This window comes from Diabrotica virgifera, chromosome 9 (assembly GCF_917563875.1).
Source record: "Diabrotica virgifera virgifera chromosome 9, PGI_DIABVI_V3a".
NCBI classification, from domain to species: Eukaryota; Metazoa; Arthropoda; class Insecta; order Coleoptera; family Chrysomelidae; genus Diabrotica; species Diabrotica virgifera.
In genome coordinates, this window is record NC_065451.1 from 189,285,413 (window position 1) to 189,309,904 (window position 24,492).

General features: G+C 32.9%; 1 protein-coding gene and 1 long non-coding RNA gene across 2 annotated transcripts in view; one reads left to right on the forward strand and one right to left on the reverse strand.

Moving 5' to 3' along the window:
* LOC126892886 (uncharacterized) overlaps nucleotides 1-21,996 on the reverse strand; it is a 35,277-nt gene extending 13,281 nt beyond the window's left edge. The window contains exon 1 of the long non-coding RNA XR_007701033.1: nucleotides 21,772-21,996. This is a non-coding gene — a long non-coding RNA (uncharacterized LOC126892886). The remainder of the gene's footprint in view (nucleotides 1-21,771) is intronic.
* Nucleotides 1-24,492, forward strand: part of LOC126892884 (phospholipase A2-like) — a 40,808-nt gene that overhangs the window by 4,218 nt on the left and 12,098 nt on the right. Inside the window, exon 2 of the mRNA XM_050662706.1 lies at nucleotides 6,044-6,203. Within this exon, the coding sequence (XP_050518663.1) occupies nucleotides 6,044-6,203 (160 nt within the window). The remainder of the gene's footprint in view (nucleotides 1-6,043; nucleotides 6,204-24,492) is intronic.

Sequence of the window (24,492 nt, forward strand, 5' to 3'; positions counted from 1 at the left end):
AGCACCAATTCTCCAACAAGCCGGGCCTCTTTTGACACGTACTCGATTCAAACAAAACTCCAAAAATTCTCTGCTCTCCTTCTCACAATAATACAGAATCAAAGAGGTATTTCGTCTCAATTTGATCTGTCTCTCGTTCCACTTTTCAACACTATTCTTCACTATCAAACAGCCACTGGTATCTGCTAAATATCTATCCACGAAAACGTCGAACCGCTCCTCAGCGATGCCAAAAACATAATGACTTCTTTTTCAAACTCTCTCAATCATTCAAACCACTTTTCCCCTTCCAACTTGCCAAGAATCATAAACAATCTTTTCCATTCGACAAACAAACAGTCTTTTTCAAAATTATTCCGACCATCCTAATTACTTTCGGGGAAACTCTACAATATTTACTCAGGTTGAAACAAAGATATTAGAATTCCAAACTTTCTTTTAAAACCACTTTTCTCGAAAATGATAATTACATCCAGCTGTGGATTCTATAGTTTCCGTAGTAAACAAACTTTCTCCATTTTAAACCTAAATACATCGTCCTTTTCACTTTAATTATTTACAAAAGTCTTTAATGGTTCATCGGAAAGCTCATTAAAAAGAGAAATCCACTTACATCCAAACTAAATTCTAATAAATATTTACAGCTCAATATACAGGGTGTATCAAATTTATGTGCCCGCGTTATAAAATAAAAAAATTTAATTTCATTTTCATTTTGCCTTTGATTGATAAATTGAAAACACAATAATATATTTACATCTATAAAATTCTGTTGTCACAGTGTTAGTTTCCATACTCCTCCGAGACCGCTTGACCGATTTTTATGAAATTATATATGTATATTCAATATATCTTAGAATCGGTCGTAATCTATTTTTCATATCACTGAGTGGTAAGGGGAGTTCCCCCTAACATTTTGTAATGTTAGGTGGGGTTGTGTGTACATAACGTACTCTATAAGACTACGAGTACATACAAATTAAAAAAAATATGATCAAAATCCATCAACAAGTTCTAGTGATATTAATCGCAGCATATGTTTGCAGAATCAGTTTCATTTTTTGAGTGCACGTATTTCAGTAATTCCCCTTCACCGACCACGAATTAATTCCATTAAGCGCCATTTTTAAAAAACTTTATTTACCACTCTGTTGAGGTTCAAAGTTTACTCAAACTTTTACACATAACCTATATATCTTCAACTTCAAAATGGCTCTAGTTAGGTTGCTTAATTGTTATAAACAAAGTAGCCGTCAATTAAATAAAAAAAGTGGCTAACTTTGACCGTAATAATTAACCTAGGCGAAAAGGTTTTCTTTGAAAATTCGTATAAAAATACCAGTTTTTCAAATTCCTTTGTAGTTATAGCCTACAGTCAATATTAACAAAGTTATTCAAATTGTTTATAAGCCAAAAATGACTATTTTAGTAAAATGTTTTCTGAGTTATAAAAATGACTTTTTAATGATTCTTTTAAATGCGTTGAAAATATGACTATTCTTTTTTCATGTTGTTTTCACAGAATTGCTGTATTATTATTATTTTCTGAACAATAATATTGTGAAAAAAAAGCTCTTTGGGATAAACAAATTGAATAAAATTTAAACTAATTGACGCATCGTCTTAAAATTTTTTGTGCATTGTATGGACTGTTTGACTCAACTTTTCATGCAATATGAAAGTCCTAAATTTATTTTCGCCATAGCAAAATTTTTATTTTCGAAATTTTAGTTTTATTTTGCAATATCCGAAGCAACAAATAATCGGACCAAAATTCAAAAAAAATATTTTAAGCCTTGGCTCATCTACTAAAAGAAAAATATTATAAATAAGACATTTAATTACCCTATTTTTACATGTAGTGATTTAAACGAAAAACTCTCATTTTTGACCCTTGTTTGTTAATAACTAGATTTCTCGTCCGAACTGTGACGGGCGTTTTTTGTATTTATAATATATTAGGTATATAGTAGGTACCCAAAAAATCCATTTGCAACTTGGCTGCTCAAGTGTCCCGAACATGGTATATTTTTGCCTTATTTCTCTGGTGTAATATCCCTTTTTGTAAACAGGTACTGATATACTGTTTCTCCATTCGTCTGGCATTTGTTCCACCTTCACAATTCTATTAAATACAGTTCTTAGACAACTTGTTCCTGTCTCTCCTAATGCTGTCCACACTTCCCCAGGAATATCATCTGGTTCAGTTATTTTATCTTTCTTAAGTTAAAATTAAGATAATTTTTGAAGTGTTTCAACCACTTTCTCATTTGTTATTTTGGTGACCATTGCTGTTACTGTCTCAATTAACTTAACTGGTTTTATGTCAAATTCTTCATTTAATAACCAGTCAAAGTATTTTTTCTATCTCTTTTTGACATCTTTTTCGTTAACTAGTATGTTAATATTTTCATCTTGGATATATTATATATAATTTGATTAACATATTTTGCTTTTTGATCCAGGTTTCATAGGCGTAACCAGGGGGGTTTTGGGGGTTATAACCCCCCCCCCATTGGGATGGACTTTGAGCTCTATACGCTTAACACCATACCCCTCAGAGACCTTCCAGTAGTTGTAACCCCCCCTTTCCAGTAGTTGTAACCCCCCCTTAGGATCATCCTGGTTACGCCTATGCCAGGTTTGGCTATTCTATATACCTGTATTTCTCCTTGATTGGTATTAAGTCGATCGTATAGATTCGTATACCTACGCTTCTGCTTTAGCATTTGCTACTGCTATTGCAGACCTATTTTTGTGCCACTGCATGTTTATATAATTTTCTTTTCTCCTTTATTTCTTGTTGAATTTCGTTTGACCACCAACAAGTCTCTTTATTCTCAAAATTTTGTGACGTTTTTGCCAGTATTTCAATAGCAGTATCTCCAATCATACTGGCCATATTTTTCCAAATTGTATTAGAATGCTTTCCTTTTATGCCCCAAAAAAGTTTTTCTACTATGCCCTGAACTGACCTTCCTTCTCATAACACTAGTCAACAAATAAACAAAAAAAATTTGCGACTGATGTTAAAATGGTTGTACCGGGGACCGGGGAGTTTAAAGCGTCCTGAATGCGAATTAAAACACCAGAATGTTCCACCACGTATATATTTTGAGTTATCTTCTTCTTAAAGTGCCGCGCATTTCTGCGTAGGCGTCCACCGTACATTGTCTGATGAGGTGAAATGTTAGATTTGGAGTTATCTTCTTCTTCTTTAGGTGCCGTGTCTGTATTCAGACGTTGGCCGTCATCATGTTTACAATTTCTTGAAATCTCTCTCTATCGGCTGCTGCGCGAAATAATTATTCTACTGTGCAGCCACACGATTGTCTAATACTCGTATTACGCAGCCATGAAAGTTTCTTTCGACCAATCCATCTCTTTCCCTCCACTTTTCCTTGTATTATAAGGCGAAGCAGATGGTATTTCGGTCCTCTAATTATATGGTCGAAGTATTCTGTTTTTCTTCTCTTTATAATGCTTATGAGCAGACGTTCTGAATTCAGCATTTAAAGAACATCTTCATTGGAAGTGTGCGAAACCCACGATATCTTTAGGATTCGTCGATAGCACCACAATTCGAATGCTTCTATTTTGTTTAGCATTGTGGTTTTTAATGTCCATGTCTCACAACCATACAATAGGAAAGACCACACATAACATTTCAGCACCTTCTTTCAAATATTCATCGACAGTATTCTGTTACATAAAACTGGTTTCCAGGTCATAAAAGCCTTCCGTGATATTTCGATCCTAGTTATTATCTTTTCATCTTCATCTCTTAGAGTTATCTCTTCTCTTGGAGTTATAGAATGCATCAAATATTACTGTTTATTATAAAAATTCTTATATACTATATAAACATAAGCTCAGAACTAGAAACAATAAAACTATTAAGTCTTTTGTACACAATTTTGTGCATATCCCAATTTTTCCATAACACTATTCGGATTAACACAAATACACATTTTATCCTGCATAGTAAAAACGAGGATAGCTACTGGTTACAGTTTCTAAATATTATAAGTTGTAGGTACTGGCTAGTAAATTCCATTTAAAAAAAAATCCATTATTGTAATCTAGAACATAAGGGTTAAGCATGTAGTATGTCCTTTGAACAAGTGGAGGTCTCGAACTAAATCAGGTAATTCGACTTGCTGGATGCAATAAGGTGCTTTTTCGTCGCTTTCGAGAAAATAAGAATCATTTTTTTCTGATACATCATCAGGTTCACTTCTATCACCATACATTTCCAAATCTTTCTCCCAATTTGCCGAGGTCTTGGAACTGGTAAATCTTCTTCATGGAAAACTGGTTTTACTGCTGAAGTAATATATGGATATTCAATTTTATGCTTGCTCTTGCAGTGTTGCCAAATTATGCACAATTTTTAGGAAAAACGTTAATTTCATAAGATCACTCAAAATACTCATAACTTAAAAATCATAACTCATTTTTTTTTGAAAAAGTCATAACTCAAAAATCTTACGTGTTAGGAACTTTTTACAATCCTAATCATATTCAGAAAGCAATAATTAACAAAAAACAGCATTTTGCATTTGAGTCGCAAATTGGTTGTAAACTAGTGTAATTAATTAACCATTTAGATGGGAAATAAGCCACAATTAAATTGAAAAAAATAATTTTATTAACACTGAATTTGGTTGTCTTTTTGAAGACAGATCACATGCTATGATTTATTTGTGGCGGATATTCTTGAGTTGGGGTTGATTTCATGTAATCTAATGAATTATCTTTCAGTAAAGTCGTCCCAGGAACGCAACTCATAAATATTGGCAAAGTGTTCTACTTTAAAATGTATAATATATTATGTCTGAATTGCCAATATAAATGAGTCAGATTAAATAAATTATTAGAAGAATTTTTTACTAAGCAACATTTTTGTTTAATTTAGTAGTATTTTGTATTTTGACAACGACACCCGATTTGGGCGTCGAAACGTTAATAAAATTTTTTTTTTTCAATTTAATTGTGGCTTATTTCCTACCTAAATAGTTAATTATAAAAATGTCCCAAGGAAATAGCTTCAGAACAACTTCTTTCTCATCTTTTAACATCCACAACTTGATTTTCGCATATCTGCATAGATTTGGCATAATTTCACTTTTTTACTTCCATTTGTGAAGATAATATAATTTTATCGTCTAGACAGTCTAGAATACGCCAATGAATTGAGTAAAACCTGTTTTTGTACCGTCTCGAACGATATAAAAGTCGGAAAGAAAAGCCTAATTGATAATTATTCTTGAAGCGTTGATCGAAGAATAATAAACAACAACGAGGCATAAGAGGTGAGTTATTCCGACTATTTTCCGCCGTCGTTTTGGTGTGTTGAACGAATCCGACGGTTTTCCTTTTACCTATCCTTTTACGAGCGTTGATCGTATTTCCCTACATGTCTTTTCCGCTGGCGAGCTGAGCGAGCTTTCCTCTCCTTATATGTCAGTTTCATATTAATAAGTGTAATTATTCCTAATCCACGCGATCGTCGGTAGTATTCATTCATGTACCAGATATCGTCACATCAATTCGAACCTAATGTTCTATAAATATATTTTATTAACGAAATTAACGAGTAGTAATTAAGGCTAATTATCTTATCACTTGTAACGATTTGATTCTAAAATAAATGTCTTAAAAAAAGCGAACCTTCTGTCTTCGGCTGAATTTTTGTCATCTGGAGCAACAAACGCAACGACCACGTTACACATGTCCAGCACAAGCAACTTATGTTGTTGGCTTACAGTCTCACTAACGACTATCTTAAGTATTTTAAGACATTCACGTATGTATATCCATTTTTCTTGTGCTTTTATTGAGCATCGCCCAGACCAGAAGAATCTTCTGGCATCGTAGTCTCCATTGCTCATATTCTCTTCTACATTGGTATTTATCTTAGTTTTGTTTTCGTTTTGCCATTCAAGAATATATGCTATCTATGCCATAGTAAATCGATAACAAGTTTTTAGTAAGTCTTACTTAGAATAAGAATTTCTTAAATAAGAGATATGTATTTTAGGTACTAAATGGTGTGGACCTGGAAATATAGCTGCCAGTGATAATGATTTTGGCACAGAAAATCGTACAGATGCGTGCTGTCAAGCTCACGATCATTGTCCTGATCTTATAGAAGGTTTGGAAAGTAGACATAACTTAACCAATCCTGACTTTCATGCAAGGTACGTGCTATTATACACTAAGCATCAAAATTAAGGCACCACCTTAAAAATGAGACATTTTTGACGTTTCATATTTCCTAAACCTGTTGTCCGATTTGAGTGAATTTTTTTTAATATATTATAGCTTTATTCTTCAAGAATATCGATGTAATAATATTATTGCTAATGAGATAAGTGTCATTGTATACCGGGTGTAACAATGATAGTGTGTTTTTTCCTCAAAGTTTGGAACACCCTGTGGAATATTGTAGCATATATAAAATATTGAAATTAAAACTCAACTGTGGCCTTAGGCTTTCTTAATATTTTGCTTTTTGATTTATTCTATTATGTTGGATAATAAAAAAGTTAGGTACTTTAACAACTAGCAATGTTATTCATCAATACAGGGTGTTTCTAAATAAGTGCGACAAACTTTAAGGGGCAATTTTGCATGAAAAAATAATGACCGTTTGTTTTATAAACATATGTCCGCAAATGCTTTGTTTCCGAGATACGGGATGTTGAATTTTTTCTTACAAACTGACGATTTATTTATTGCTCTAAAACTGGTTGAGACATGCAAATTAAATTTGGTAGGTTTTAAGGGATAGTTATTGCGCATTTTTTGACATACAATTAAGAATTTTATATTCACCATTGGGGTGCATACGGGTATAAACATTTTAGATACATCCCGTATGCACGCCAATGGTGAATATAAAACTCTTGATTGTATGTCAAAAATGCGCAATAACTACCCCTTAAAACCTACCAAATTTCATTTGCTCATCTTTCAATCATTTCTTTCATTCATCTCAACCAGTTTTAGAGCAATAAATAAATCTCAGTTTGTAAGAAAAAATTCAACATCCCGTATTTCGGAAACAAAGCATTTGCGGACGTATGATTATAAAGCAAACGCCATTATTTTTTCATGCAGAATTACCCGTTAAAGTTAGTCGCACTTATTTAGAAACACCCTGTATTGATGAATAACATGGCTAGTTGTTAAAGTACCTAACTTTTTTATTATCTCACATAAGCGAATGAATCAAAAAGCAAAATGTTAAGAAAGCCTAAGGCTACAGTTGAGTTTTAATTTCAATATTTTATATATGCTAGAATATTCCACAAGGTGTTCCAAACCTTGAGAAAAAAACACACTATTTTTGTTACACCCGGTATACAATGACACTTACCTGTTTAGCAATAATATTATTACAATCATATTCTTAAAGAATAAAGCTATAATATACTAAAAAAAATTACTAAAATCGGATAACAGGTTTAGGAAATACGAGCCATCAAAAATGTCCCATTTTTAAGGTGGTGCGTTAATTTTGATGCTTAGTGTATTATTATATTTTTATGATAGAAACTTTTGGGACTTTAATTTAGTTAATCCACTGTTTACCACTAACATGCTCTAACTTTTTTTCGTCTTTTATGAGGGGGTAATTTAGTTAATCCACTGTTTACCACTAACATGTTCTAACTTTTTTTCGTCTTTTATGAGGGGGATGGTCAAAATGTTCGAAACATAACTCGGTCCTAGAAGGTGAACAGAACCGCCTTCCAGCCTCAGTTATACAGGATTCCTCCAGCTTATCCACGATAGTATCCGAGACCGCACGCAGGGGTTGTTCGGACACCATCGCCGTCAATGCCAGAGACCTATCTGCTAAAAAACACCCTCCTCAACCATGAATTATTGGCCGGACGACCCTAATTGGGACGCAATGTCGGCACGGCATTTACCCGATCTCTCAATCACACACAATTCTCACGCATTCTAACACATCTTCATTCAGTTCAATCTAACACCTCTGATTCTACCTTATCTTCTTGCTTGCTCCTGAGCATCCTGTCTACCGTCAGGTTCCTTTCTCCCTAACCTTCTTTTCACAACCTCTGAACTGCTCTCCACTGAGGTATGCTGACCTAAGCATCTCCTCCACCAGCTCCGTGACTCATTGCACCCTTCTTTCTAGCTCTCTCTCTAACAAGCTCCTCTCCAAGATAGTATCCGATATTCCATAGTACAAGCATTTGTCACTTTTCGTCTTTCCAAATCTGAGGGTATGTCCTAAAACAATCCTATCCTGTAAGCATCTGCGTCAGGAAATAATCTGTGACCTCGTCCACTGCGACACACTCCTCATCTAGTCTCATTCCTCTTGTCATACCATAGGGGATCTCACCCTTTCTTCTTTTTTTAACATTCTCTTACTATGTCTTAATTTTTTCTTTTATATACTATTTTCTTTCCTTCACTACCCGAATATATCGGAATACACTCGACGATAGATCCAGGCTCCTCGGCAGATACTGTTCTGTATGCACATGCCACCCTCAACAGGCTCTTCTTATCTGCTCGGGTGAGCTACCTTCTACACGCCTTTGTTAAAACCCCTAGACCGTCACTGCGTAGAGGAAGATAGATTACACAACAGAATGTAGGGCCCTCCTCCTTTCAACTTTCAGATTTGGGCCCTCTGATGTTGGGCATAATCCCCCAAGCGCGACGGATTTTACCGCAGCACTTTGAGTCACCCATATTAACCCTTAAACGCCCAACCTTTTTTAGGTTACATGTACGCCCAAGGGTGGGTAAAAAATGTCCACTTCGAAAATAGCTAATATATTTATTGAGAGTTGTTGGAAATGGATTAAACTTAAGAATCTTATGCTTAAGGTGATACAGTAGCGATCAACAGGTGGCAACAAACGCGGTCCAATATTGCGAAAGTTCTGCGAACTTTCAAAAGTGAGGCAACAGTGCGTCGGAAATTCGACACTGATAGTGACGTTTATACTATCAAAAACAATAATTTTTATACACATAGGCGCGAAATGTTGCCAAGTCAGTGACGTTCGATTTCTTGTTATAAAAAAATCGATTTTTAGTAGTTCCAAGATTACACAAAATCTAGGCATGGGATAAAAAAGTTTACTTGAAGAAAGTGTATTTTTTTGTCTTTCTTAATGGCGGTACAGGCTCCTTTTTTCAATATTTTATTTAGTTGTAGAGTAATTTCCACATACTAACATATTTCTGAAATTGGGCTCTGTACCGCCATTCTTCATTATATTACGAATATGTGTGCCAAATATCTCGACAAAATATTCAAAATTAAAGCCGCAATCTTGGAACGCGTTTGTTGCTACCTGTTGATCGCTACTGTTTCCTCTTAAGGCTATCGGTACATAATTCGCAAATATTTTACGGGTATCCCTACTTTTTCTATCTTTACACGGCAAATTACGTGTAGTAAAATTCACACTGGTATGGATATGTAAACATTACTAGAATGTCATTCTACTTGAAAATGTAATCATTAATTTAAAGAGATGGCTTTTGAATGTTCTTGGATAACTGTTATTTTTATAATTGCAAATTATTAATTCAGTTACTAAATGTGATAATTTTTTCACTAACTATGTATTCAGTGATTGTAATAATTTATATGTACAACAAAAACTAATACTCAATCGAGAAAAGAGGAAAAGTGTTAAAGTGATTTTTAATAATATATTTTTACAATGAAACGCTTACAATTTTGAACATCTTTAACAACAAAATACTTGGATCACAGAATATATTATCCTGATGGATCTTCCACAAATAATACCAATAAATAACTTTTTATTAAGTTCACGTCTTAAAGCAATTATTTATCAAATACACTATATATCAATATTATTTAATCAACAACTCAAAATATTCCCGATGCCATGCCAAATATTTAAAATTGTCACTGATTGTCACTAACTGACTGACAGTGTGCTGTCAATATTCTATTCGACTGAGTGCGTTGTATGACAAAGATAGATTTGGAAATATTACTACGGACATTGTGTTCATTTTTTTCGAATCCTGAAAAAACCAATAAATATTTTTGAAAAATTTAAACGCAGAATGAAAGACTATATTATTACCGAGGGCCGAAAGTTCCTTAGAATAAATAAAAGGTTTATTTTGAATGAGATATTTTAAATTAAATATCACACTAAATTTTCTCTTAGTTTTTCACCCCTGTAACTTATTAAAATAAACATTATAGAAGTTCTCAGGGACTTTCGGCCCTCGCCAATAACGTAATCGTTCATTCTGCGTTTAAATTTTTCAAAAATACTTATTAGTTTTCTCAGGATTCAAAAAAAAATGAATCCCCATTTGAATAGCATTGCAGCCGAACATAGGTACCCATCCTCTTCTTCTTTCAGCCTCCTCATTGGCGGATAATTATGTCGATTATATAATTATACGTCGATAAGTAAATGGATTGTGTTCCTATCAACGAGATCTTATATAGAAACCTTTAGTAACAAGTTTTACCAAGGGCGCACTTTTTATGCCCACCATATTTAACTATTAGACTAAGAGCCGCTATAGGTGAAATTTCTTAATCATTTTAGGCACGACGGGACCCTATAACTTAAATAGTAGAACCTAAAAGAAAACGTTTGAGCACTGTGCCGTCACTTTTCAGTGGCACATGCGTCTACAGTGGCGCATCAAACTTTCCACTTATGGACGGGATACATAAATTAAAAAATACCCTCCCTCATTACCAGAATTTAATTTTTTTTCATTTTTTTAAGTTCTATGTGATTAAGACATAAGATTCATCGTAATTTTAACCCACCACCCCCTTCTCCCTGCCCCCACCATCAAAAACTTTATTTTTCGATTTTATTTTTTTTTGGTGGGATGCAATCAAGTTTAAAATTTCAAAAAATCCACACGCATAGTTAAGGCTTTTATAAAACACGTCTATTTTTATAGACCTGTAGGTTAAGTATACATAACCTCAAAAAATTTAAAAAAAAATTTTTTTTGAAAAAAGTATATAACTTTTTTTTTGGGATAACTGCAGATCTAATTTTTTCTTAGTTTTGTGTATTTTATCAAACACTATATTTCTACATTTCAAAAATCCAAAAAACTGTTTTTTAAGGGGTTTTGGGGGGTTTGAACGTGTTTTTCTGATTTTTAAATATTCTAAAGGACTCAGTTACTTCAAGTTACATATTACCTATAAAAGCAAAATTGATTTGATATATTATGAAGTCTATAAAATAGGGAAAATCCCCCAAAACCCCCCCAAAAAACAGTTTTTCGGATTTTTGAAGCCTTACGGAAAAATCTTAAAAAAATTAAAAATATAGTGTTTGATAAAACACATAAGATTAAGAAAAAATTATACCTGCAGCTATTCCTCAAAAAAAGTTATACGCTTTTTTGAAAAAAAAATTTCTTTTTATTTTTTGAGGTTATGTACACTCTACCTATGGGTCTATAAAAAATAGGCATGTTTTATAAAAGCCTCAGCTATGCGTGTGAATTTTTTGAAATTTTAAAATTGATTGAATCCCACCAAAAAAAAAATATAAACAAAAAATGAAGTTTTTGATGATGGGGGCAGGGGGAAGGGGGTAGTGGGTTAAAATTACGCTGAATCCTATGTGTTAATCACATAGAACTTAAAAAAATAAAAAAAAAAATTCTATTAGTAAGGGAGCGTAACTTTTAATTTATTTATCCCGTCCATAAGTGGAAAGTTTGATGCGCCACTGTCGACGCATGTGCCACTGAAAAGTGACGGCACAGTGTTCAAACGTTTTATTTTAGGTTCTACTATTTAAGTTATAGGTATAGGGTCCCATCGTGCCTAAAATGATTAAGAAATTTCACCTATAGCGGCTCTGTGTCTACAAGATATTACTTTTATTTTCAAAAATATCGGTAGAACCAATTTAAGATTCGATAAAAGGCTGTCTTTTTAACAATAAATAATTTTTGGAAAATTTTTAAACACGTAATAAATATGTTACAAGGGAATATGCATTAGGTGGACATTTTTTGCCCACCCTTGGGCGTTTAAGGGTTAAAGCTGCAGACTGTTAAACAAACATGTTAAAGCTGCAGACTGCACAAGAATATTAACACTAAAATATGCAATAGTAATAAAAAATAATGAAATATGTTTCAATAAGAGATTTTAAGTATTGATTTCGATTAAGTAACTGTATTTAGCCTCTTCTTCTATTTGTAACTTTTTTAAGAAAAAACTTCACTTAAATCGACTGACACAAGAAGGGATATGTACTCACGTTACCTCAGATTGAGTTATAAAACTAATCGGCTGGACGTTAAGCTTCTGTGTAGGCAATTTTCTTATAATGAAGGCTAGAGTCCAAGGAATTTGCTCGGCAGCGAGGAGTACGGGTCTTAATTATAGAAGAAAGTTGCTTTTTATACCAGTCAAATATTGAACCTACATTAGAATTATAATGAGATTTCAAGTAAAAGTGTGGAAAGTAAAAATAAGAAAAATAAAGACGACATATTAAGAAATAAATATATTTCACTACCAAATTAAATTGGGTAATTCAACTAACAGAGGCGGAGACACAAATGATGCAACTTCTTCCGCAGCAGGTGAAAACCGATCTTCACAATTCACTTTATAACGGAAAATGAATAGAATACCCAGAGTAGGCCTATTCATAAGAAGATATCCAAATAAAAAATATACCATCGAGTCGGTGTGAACAGTCTCTGGGAACATTTTCAAACAAAACGTGACGAAACTGAAATTGACCAAGCTAACGGGGGAATCTTTCGGCACTTTTTTGAGGGATTATCTTCTATATTTGCCAACAAAAGCTACCGACAACTTTGATCAAAGCACCTAGCTGGTAGTTTTGACGGGGAATTATATTATGGTAGCCCAGCAGTTACTTTTAAAAAGGTTTACTACAGTTGAACCTAACGGTTGTTTTATTAGAATGGCATTACCGACATAAAATAATTTCTTGGGAACTTTTACAGAAATTAAAATCATATACTGGGTGTTCGTATCAAAATTTTGACACGTTATACGCTGTTGTGAGTACTCGACAATCCTTTGAACCATAATGTAACTTCATAGTTGACTATTTATGTTGATGGGCTATAAACTTCGTAATTAAGTTTTAAAACATACATTTCTGATAATCTGGATGCTAAGGATCGGAAACATACACTAATGAATAAACAATTTTGATGATTGTAATACCACAACAAGTTTAAGAATTAATTAAATATTTATTTAAATTTTAACAAAAATTTTTATTATTATCATCTCACTTTTTCTTATCAGTTACGAGTAGTAAAAAAAATGAATTCTTATCTTCGTTTAATGAACCTTAACATTTTACGTTTTAAGGTGTGACGAAAAATGTAAACCCTTAGTCAGATAAATGATAAGATAAATACAGAGAAAAAGGAATTAACAGACCAGCAGGGGCGTAACAGAGGCCCGCGCAGCATGAAGCTTGCGGGGGGCCCCTATATGTCAGGGGTCCCATCTTGTCTAATATAATGTAAAAATATATTATTGTTTTATTATTTTTTACATACATAAGCAACGTTTTTTAATCAGTGTAGTATTGAAAATGAAGTTGCCTTCAGATAGATATATATTAATAAAATTGTAGATATATTTGCTGATAGTAGTGACGAAGAAAGCTGTATCTCAGAATAATATTATGCAATAATATAATCATTTACTGTAAATGACTGTTTTGGAATGTAATTCAGCGTCACGACGGATTTGCTTGACAATTTAGATTTAGGTTCTATTTACCCTCCATTTCAAAGTCGGACTTGTGCCGTTGGTTGCTTTTACTGGGGGGTGACAGCTATCCATTATCGGAGGTGAAAAACATACGTTTAAAATAAGTCCGAAAATTGATAAATTGACAAATTATAAGAAAATTTTGGTTTATAGGAGTTTCTTTATCTAAGTTTAAGTCAATACTTTTCAAGTTATTTGAGAGTGAAATTGTTTTTGTTTTCAACAAGCAAATTTCAGGCAGTTGTTCGCAAAAAACTGAAAAAGTAAGTATTTTATCGAATTAAATATTATCAAAAAATTATCGAAAAAATATTTTTAGCAAAAATGTAGCTCATAAAAAAACAAAAAAAAATTGGTGTAAGTATTCATGAAGTCTATCGACACAGTACAAGCAAAGCTGTAGTTCATGAAAAATTGATCATATTCTTCCAATTCCCAAGCGTATATTTCAACGTGAAATAACCAAAAAATGAAGCATTTTTCGGGGAAAACTCATTAAAACTTTTTTTAAATTTTAAAAAAGCTTTATTTTTATTTTTTATAAAAGTTAAAAGAGCTCTATTTTTTTTTATAAAAGTTTTTAGCATCAAAACTAAGCGAGTTACGCCCAAAATAAAGATGGCCCCCTTTTATTTTAGTAAAAAATCGTGAAAATCTCCCCCAATTTAGCACCCCAAATAAAGTTAATGATTAGCATTGTACCATTTACTTTATAGGCATGTGTATTGTTTATATGATCTGTACGTTTGACCGGTTCAAAGTTCTTATTTTTGAAAAAATTTGATTTTATATTAATAAAAGTTTTTTATTTAAAAAAAAATGCCCTTTTTCAAAATAACTTAAAAAGTATTAGTAATACGAAAATCTCAAACAGTAAAGAAATGTAAGTTTTGCTTTTATAAATATTTTGTTTAATTTTGTTTTCCTGTGAGACAAAAATTGGTTAAGATATGGCTGTTTAAAATTTGCATACACTTGTGATTAGTGACTCGTTCAACCCCCTTTTAACTAGAACCCTTTCAAAAATAAGCACTTTAAACTGGTGAAATTTACAGCGGCAACGATTAGTTTCATTTGGGGTGCTAAATAGGGCGAGATTTTCACATTTTTTTTAATAAAAAAAGGGCGTTAACTTTATTTTGAGCGGAACTTGCTTGGTTTTGATACTAGAAACTTTTATAAAAAATAAAAACAAAATTTTAATGAGTTTTCCCCGGAAAGTGCTTTATTTTTTGGTTATTTTACGTTGAAATATTCGATTTGGAATTTGACGAAGAACCATTTTTTATGAGCTTTAACTTTGCTTTTACTGGGTTGATAGACTTCATTTTTATATAGGCTACATTTTTGCTAAGAATATTTTTTTGCGATAAAATATTTACTATTTGAGTTATTTGCGAAAAACAGCCTGAAAACGTGTTTGTTTTTGCTAAACGATAAACATTTTCACTCGCAAATAACACGAAAAGTATTGACTTGATGACTTAGGTGGTGACACTGAAAATTACACGGTATCGCCGTATATCATGTTCATTTACTGGGCTAAAACACACATACGATTTTGTCGCACAAGTCGCAATTAGGAATATTTTAAAGGGGGCCCCTTTTCCAATTCTGCGGGGGGCCCCGACGGAGTTTGTTACGCCACTGCAGACCAGTGTTGCAAAAACAAAGAAAGACAAACTGTAAATGGAAGAGTTGTTAAAGTAGAAGAAAATAGCGCTTAACTATTTGGATACTTAAAAGCTCTGCAAAGAAAATGCAGAACAGTGGTTAAAAATGACAGAAGATCATGGAAAATATAATTCACAGAACTATATATAGATGCAAAGAAAGGCCTGAAGAGGAAAAAGGCGAAGCAGAAGACATGAGAGATAATAAATTAGATATCATTCAAACAATGAAATAGAAAAACAACACCTGCCCCAGTTCCCAACGAGCTAATTAAAAAATGCAAAGGAAAAATTATTAACAAGCATCTTCAACTTTCCTCAACACAAATATCTTCTTCTTCTTCTTCTTTTATATTGGCAGTACTGCCTGTTTTTGTTCAACGGTGCCTTTCATTCTGCCCCTAAGTTGTCATTCCATCTTTTCCTTGGGCGTCCTATACTTCTTCTGACTAACGGTGACTTGTCCCTGGCTATTCTTACTATCCTTGATTCAGACATCCTGCTCATGTGTTCATTCCACTCTTCTTTTAGCGTCTGATAGCGTCCACATAGCGTCTGATTTCTTCACTTCTTACACTGTCCTGTAGTCCTTTTCCAGCAATCCTTCTTAAGATCTTCATTTCGTTGGTCTCCAGATGTCTTCGTGTTTTGCTTGTATCTGGTCTTGTTTTGGCCGTGTACGTCACAACTACCGGACCACCTATTCTCGAAGCGGAAGTAGAAGCTGCTATAAACAATATTAAGGAGGGAAAAGCCGCAGGACCAGACGAGTTCTACTCAGAATTTTTGAAAATTATGGATAAAGACGAAGTCAAAAGACTTACCTTGATCTTCAACAATATATACCAAAGTGGAAAAATACCCCAACAGTGGCTAAGATCAACTTTTATAACAATCCCTAAAAAACCCAATGCCAAAAAATGTGAAGATTATCGAATAATAAGCCTTATGAGCCATCTCCTGAAAACTTTTTTAAGAATTATACATAAAAGAATATACAGGGTGTCCCAAAAGTAGTGGAACGGTCGAATATTTCGCGAACTAAACATCGGATCGAAAAACTGAAAAATACGTGTTCAATCATTTTCAAAAATCTATCCAATGGCACCAAACACCAACCCCCACTATACCCCCTGGAGGTGGGGTGGAGGGTAACTTTAAAATCTCAAATGGAAACCCCTAGTTTTTCTTGCAGATTTGGATTCGTTACGTAAAAGTAAGCAACTTTTATTCAAGACATTTTTTCGAACTGTGGATAGATGGCGCTATAATTGAGAAAAACGATTTATGCTGATACCATAGGTAAATTATAGAAACGGTCTAATATCTCGAGAAATACGCTTCCAAATGAGAAACCAAAAAGAAGGTTTTTAATACTTTTCGAAAACCTATCGAATAACACTAAACATAACCCTCCAACCCACCCCCTGGAGGTGGGGTGGGGGTAACTTTAAAATCTTAAATAGCAACCCCCACTTTTTATTACAGATTCGGATTCGTCATGAAGAATTAAGCAACATTTATTCGAAACATTTTTAGAATTGTTGATAGATGGCGCTTTAATTGGAAAAATACGATTTATTAGCGCCATCTATCAACAATTTTAAAAAATGTTTCGAATAAATGTTGCTTAATTTTTCATGACGAATTCGAATCTGCAATAAAAAGTGGGGGTTGCTATTTAAGATTTTAAATTTACCCCCCACCCCGTCTCCAGGGGGTGGGTTGGAGGGTCATTTTTGGTGTTTGTCGATAGGTTTTCGAAAAATATTAAAAACCTGTTTTTTGGTTTCTCATTTGGAAGTGTATTTCTCAAGATATTAGACCGTTTCTATAATTTACCTATGGTATCAGGATAAATCGTTTTTCCCAATTAGAGCGCCATCTATCCACAGTTCGAAAAAATGTCTTGAATAAAAGTTGTTTACTTTTACGTAACGAATCCAAATCTGCAAGAAAAACTAGGGGTTTCCATTTGAGATTTTAAAGTTACCCCCATCCCACCTTCAGGGGGTGTAGTGGAGGTTGGTGTTTGGTGTCATTGGATAGATTTTTGAAAATGATTGAACAAGTATTTTTCAGTTTTTCGATCCGATGTTTAGTTCGCGAAATATTCGACCGATCCACTACTTTTGGGACACCCTATATAAAAAGTGTGAAGAACACATATGACAAACACACAATTCGGCTTCAGGGATGCATTGGGTACTCGAGAGGCACTTTTTTCAATACAAGTTCTCTTTCAAAGATGTAGAGACGTGAATTGTGATATATATGTGTGTTTTGTTGATTACCAGAAAGCGTTCGATAGAATAAAACATGACGAACTTATGAAAATATTAAATTCAATTGGTCTAGAGTCTAGACAGCAGAGATCGCCGTATAATAAACAATATCTATTACGAACAAACTGCAGCTGTTAGAGTAGGGGATCAGTTGACAGACGACATAAAGATAAAAGAGGTGTGCGACAGGGATGTATATTGTCCCCATTACCAATAGGATACCACCTGGTCAATTACTAGTTAACCAACAACCTATAACACAAATCACCAACTTTTGTTATTTGGGTGCAAACTTAAATGAACAGTGGGACCAATCGACGGAAATTAAGATAAGGATCGAGAAGGCAAGATCAGCTTTCGTCAAAATGAAAAAAAATTTTAACAGCCACGATATAAAATTGGAAATAAAGGTTCGTTTACTAAAATGCTACGTATTCTCCGTTCTTTTATATGGCGTGGAGTCATGGACCTTAACTGAAGCATCACTGAAGAGACTCGAAGCATTTGAGATGTGGTGCTATAGACGCATGTTGAGGATTTCCTGGATAGACAGAGTTACCAACGAAGAAGTTCTACATAGAATGGGTAAAGAGCGCGAACTAGTCGTAACCATAAAACGTCGCAAACTGGAATACCTGGGCCATATAATGCGCAATGAACAACGATAGGACCTACTTCGGACCATACTTCAAGGTAAAGTGCATGGGAAAAGAGGTCCAGGACGAAGAAGGATATCCTGGCTGCATAACCTGCGAAAATGGTTTAACTTAACCACTACCGGACTTTTCAGGGCAGCAGTCAACAAAGTCAGAATAGCCATGTTAGTGTCCAACATCCGTAACGGATAGGCACCATAAGAAGAAGTCACAACTGGCCTAATAACTGACTTATATATTCGGGCCTTTGTTTCCAATCTTAGGTGTTTGTTTTTCCAAATTGTGTCGTTTAGGTATCCGGCCGTTCTACTGGCTTTAATTATTTGGTCTTTTAGCTCTTCTTCGATATTGTTGTCGGCTGATAGACTAATTTCCAGGTATTTGAAAGTCATTACTTGTTGTATAATTTGATTGTCAAACTCCAATTGTCATCTTATAGGTTATATTACTAAGCTTTTTGTTTTTTGGGCTGATATTTTCATATTCATTTCTTTTGCTTTAATGTTGAATTCGTGAAGTAATCTTTGTAGGTCGTCTTCGCACTCTGCTACTAACACGGTGTCATCGGCGTAACAGAGTTTTTTTTATCTCTATCGCCCATTTTGTACCCTCTTTTTTTCTTCATTTGTTTTTTTATTGCATCCAACATTATGTTAAACAGTAGAGGGCTTAGTGAATCTCCTTGCCTGATTCCTGTGTTTGTTTCTATGGGTTCTGTTATTATTCCATTGACTTTCATTTCTATTTTATTTCTTACATATATTATGTTTTCTATCAGTTTTATGATAACTAGTTGTAAATTTTTGTCATATAGTAGGTGTATCACATCTTTTAATTGGATTTTGTCAAATGCTTTCTCTAGGTCTATGAAACAGAAAAAGGCTGGTTTGTTATATTCTAATGATTTCTCCGCTATTTGCCTTATCACAAAAACTGCATCGTTACATGATCTTTAACTTCTAAATCCTTGTTGTTCATCCGATATATTTATGCAGGCCATTATTTTTTCCATCAGTATTTTTGTTGTGAGTTTCAGTATGGTGCTCAATAAATTTATCCCTCTATAGTTTATAGTTACTCAACACAAATATGTAGCAGCATAATCAGATGGCATAGTTCTTATGGGATGCGACAAGGAAAGATTAAAAGAAGCATTAACAATTCTGGCAAATGAAACACGGAAAAAGGTCTAGAAATTAACATAGCAAAAAAAATTCTAATAGTAGGCGCTAGATCGCTAGAAGATAGAGGATAACAAGACATGATAGAAAACTACACTTTTGAAAGGGTTCAACAATTTAAATACTTCGGAGTAATTGTGAATGTCAAAAATAAGAGAAGTGACGAAGTAACACAGCGAATACTAACAGGCAGGGAGATATCATAGAATAATGAAGGACAAGAACTTATCCAGAAATACACAACTGAAATATACAGAGTTGCAATCAGACCAGCAGTTGAATATGCAGCTGGGACAATGTTCCTCACAAATGAAAATAACCTTAAAATCTAACATATCGTTAGATTCGAGGCCTTTTGCGACTAGTTCAATCCGTACATAACATGTGTGTGATGCATTATGTATTAGTGAGACAAAACTCAGTCAGTTTTGAAAAACAGAAAAAATGTAAATAATAAGTAGAAGTCCCACGATATAAACCCAGACCACACCATAACAATAATACAATAACGATCTTCCCGAGGGTTGTAAGTTTGAGAATAGACAATTCGAAAATGGCGGGTTCGTTGGAAAAAATATTCACATGAGATTTTTTTGCATAATTACATTTGTAATACACCCCAGAATAAGGTTCAAGAAGTCGCCCACGAGAAAAGTGGTCCAAATTTTTTTTAACATTTTTTTTTAATCAAATTGCAAAAATTATTATTTTTGGTCTGGACAAATTTTTTTTAGGTTTGTTAGACCATTCTGGACAAAAAAGGTCTCCTGTAATTTTTCTCTAAAATTATTTTTTTTTTCGAGTTATAAGCAATTTAAAATTTGAAAAACGCAAAAATGGCCATTTTTAAGACTTAATAACTCGGTTAAAAATTATTATTATGAAAGTCAGAAAGTGACTAAATCAAAGTTTAAAGCCCCCCTACATGATTCTGAAGAAATTTGTGTCATTAATTTATTACTAAGCTGTTATTTTTAATTATTAACAATAAGCCATAAGAGCGTAATGACGCGACTGTAAATGTGAGTGCGAGTAAGATGCCCCATTGGACTGAAGGAATGGCATCTCTCTCGCACTCACCATAGACGGCCGCCTAATACGTGCTGGCGCTCATTATTATTACCGTTGATTGAGGTATTATACCTCAATCAACGTTATTACTTAAAAATAGCAGCTTAGTAATAAAATTATAACAAAAATTTCTTCAGGACCTTGTAGGGGGGGGGGGGGGCTTTAAACTTTGATTTAGTCACTTTCTGACTTTCATAATAATAACTTTTAACCAATTTATTAAGTCTTCAAAATCGCCATTTTTCGTTTTTTCAATTTCATATTGTTTATAACTCGAAAACGATCAACTTTAGAGAAAAATTACAAGAGACTTTTTTTGTCCAGAATGGTCCAAAAAACCTAACAAAAATTTGTACGGGCTAAAAATATTGATTTTTGCAATTTGATTAAAAAAATTTTTTTTTTTAATTTGACCACTTTTCACGTGGGCGACTTCTTGAACCTTATTCTGGGATGTCTCACGAATGTGATTATGCAAAAAAATCTCATGGGAATATTTTTTCTAACGAACCCGCCGTTTTCGCCTTGTCTAGAAGACATTATACCTATATAAAATGCGTGAAAATAAAGGACATGTTCCTGTAGAGACAGTGTAAATTTCCAATGTAAGTCTCTGGAGAGATTTCAAACAGATTGTGTTTTGCTTCAAAATGGAATAGAATAGAGTTTTTCACTCATAAAAGAATCAAGTTGTTAAGAAACTATAATTATTTTAAAAAATAACACGCTTCATTTGTTTATTTAGACAAAACTAGAATTTTTGCTAAATGTGGAATAAAATGGATTTCGCAGTACGAGAGTATAAAACACACCGATACTTAGGGAAAGGGGCATTATATTAAATACTGCTACACCAGCAATTTGGGAAAAAGTGTGCAGAAATGAGAAAAGTTAAAGAAGAATGTTGTTGTCATTTACAAGAGATGATAACAACATGTTTAGAAACAGTCATCATTTACAATCCAAATGAAGATACCGATGACAGTGATTATGAATATGTATCTAATTCTTGATAACAGCGTAAGATAATGTTTTTATTTTCTCATTAAGAAAAATTTTGAGTGTTATTGTTATTATTTATCAGTAAATACTTACCACTACACTTTCGAAACAATAGAATTTGTAGTTTTCTTCTATTTTTGCACTAATAATTGTATATTTCTCTAAATGAATGTAAAATACAAATATCAATAATTAAATCCTTATTTTTGGTTGTCTTCGGCAGTGTTTCAAATATTGAGAGAATTTGCTATTAAGTTTCCCAGTACAGTTTTCAGCTTTCAAACCTAATCCAAAATACTCGCAAATTAGTGAAATGTACTACTTATATTATATTCAGGATGTTTCATTGGGAAACGGAAATACTTTAATTGTGAATAAAGGTCACGGAGGCGGTTCTAGATATACTACATTTTTTGCCCTACCGACTTTTATAACCGAGTTACAGGGTGTTTTATCGATTTTGCCAATTTATTTCCTAAGCCATAACTTTAGAACCACCCTGTATATTTTTTTGATATTTGGTACAAATAGGTCTCATCCAAAACCCAAACGACCGACATACTAATCACAAGAAAAATCCAGGTCCGGATTAACAAAAAATTATAAAGTAATTGTGACCTTAAAACAACACCCTGTGTATTGAAATTCTGAAAATTTGTTTGCATATTTGAAAAGAGCACAAAAAACTAAATCTAATCACTCGCTTCAATTTTACGGCCAGACAATTTTATGACTTTAATTTTAAAATTATATTGAATTATTTAAGAACTCTGACATTAAAAAGAAGGTATTATTAACTTTTAATTATAAATTATTAAAGCTATTGAATAAATACTTATTTTAAAATTAAGCAATACTTATTTACCACATTGGAACGACCCAATAATTATTAATCACAAGAAAAATCCAGGTCCGGATTAACAAAAAAAAATAAAGTAATTGTGATCTTGAAACAACACCCTGTATATTGAAATTTTCAAAATTTGTTTGCACATTTGAAAAGACCACAAAAATCTGAGTTTATCGGTTTGCTTTAATTTTTCGTGAAGGAAATTTAATGACTTTAATTTTGAAATTAAATATATTGATAACACTGAAATTAAAAAGCAGATTTTTAAAGCACTTTAAAGAAAATAATCAATACTTATTTACGACATTCGAATGACCCACTTACAAATCACAACAAAAATCGAGGTCCGGATTAACAAAACAATATAAAGTAATTGTAACCTTGAAACAACACCCTGTATATTGAAATTTTCAAAATCCGTTTGCACATAGGTATGAAGAGAGCACAAAAAACTAAGATTAATCGTTAACTTCAATTTTTTGGCCAGACAATTTAATGAATTTAATTTTGAAATTATGTCGAAATTTTTAAGAACTCTGGGAACTCATAATAAAAATTTCGATATAATTTCAAAACTAATGTCATTAAATTGTCTGCACAAAAAATGAAAGCGCGACATTAAACTAAATTTTTCGTGCCCTCTTTAGGTGTGCAAACGTATTTTAAAAATTTCAATATACAGGGTGTTTTTTCAAGGTCAGAATTACTTTGTATTTTGTTGTTAATACGGACCTGGATTTTTCTTGTGATTAGTAAGAAAGTCCATCTAATGCTGTAAATAATAACTGAGTATTTTTAAAATTAGTATTTATTCATTAACTTGAATGATTTATTAATAAAAGTGCTTTAAAAACCTGCTTATTAATTTCAGGGTTCTTAAAAATTTGAATATATTTAATTTCAAAATTAAAGTTAATAAATTGTTGCACAAAAAATCTATAAACTCGGATTTTTGTGGTCTTTTTAAATGTGAAAACAATTTTTGAAAATGTCAATATACAGGGTGTTGTTTCAAGGTCACAATTACTTTATGTTTTTTGTTAATCCGGACCTGGATTTTTCTTGTGATTAATAATTGGGTCTTTCCAATGTGGTAAATAAATATTGATTCATTTTAAAATGAGTATTTATTCAATAAATTTAATAATTTATAATTAAAAGTTAATAATACCTGCTTTTTAATAAGGAGTTCTTAAAAAAATTCAATATAATTTCAAAATTAAAGTCAAAAAATTGTCTGGCCGAAAAATCGAAGCGAACTATTAGACTTAGTTTTTTGTGATCTTTTCAAATATGTAAACAGATTTTCAAAATTTCAATATACAGGGTGTTGTTTTAAGGTCACAATTATTTTATAATTTTTTGTTAATACGGACCTGGATTTTTCTTGTGACTAGTATGTCGGTCGTTTGGGTTTTGAATGAGACCTATGTGTACCAAATATCAAAAAAATATACAAGGTGGTTCTAAAGTTATGGCTTAGGAAATAAATTGGCAAAATCGATAAAACACCCTGTAACTCGGATATAAAAGTCGGTAGGGCAAAAAATTTAGTATACCTAGAACCGCCTTGGTGACCTCTATTCACCATTAAAGTATTTCCGTTTCCCAATGAAACACCCTGTATAAAACACGAAGACTAGAATTTTTTTAAATGCTGATTTTTTCTTGATTAGTTACAATTGAATCGCTTATTGTATAAAGAGAATAAGTCCACTTCTGTACAAAATTAAAGTGAGATATACATTTTGTTAAACCAACGTCGAAGGATCGATGAGTCTATGAAGGAAATTTGTATCTCTCACCATACGCGAAATATCGCACGATAAAATATTTGTTGAGCGTATAAAGGGAACTAGTCCGGGACTGATTGCCTATATACAATAATTCTTGTGGCGCCACCATCGTTTGTGGCATTTTGTTAACAGAGTCGTTTGTTTATTTTATTACTTCGGTTAGCTTAC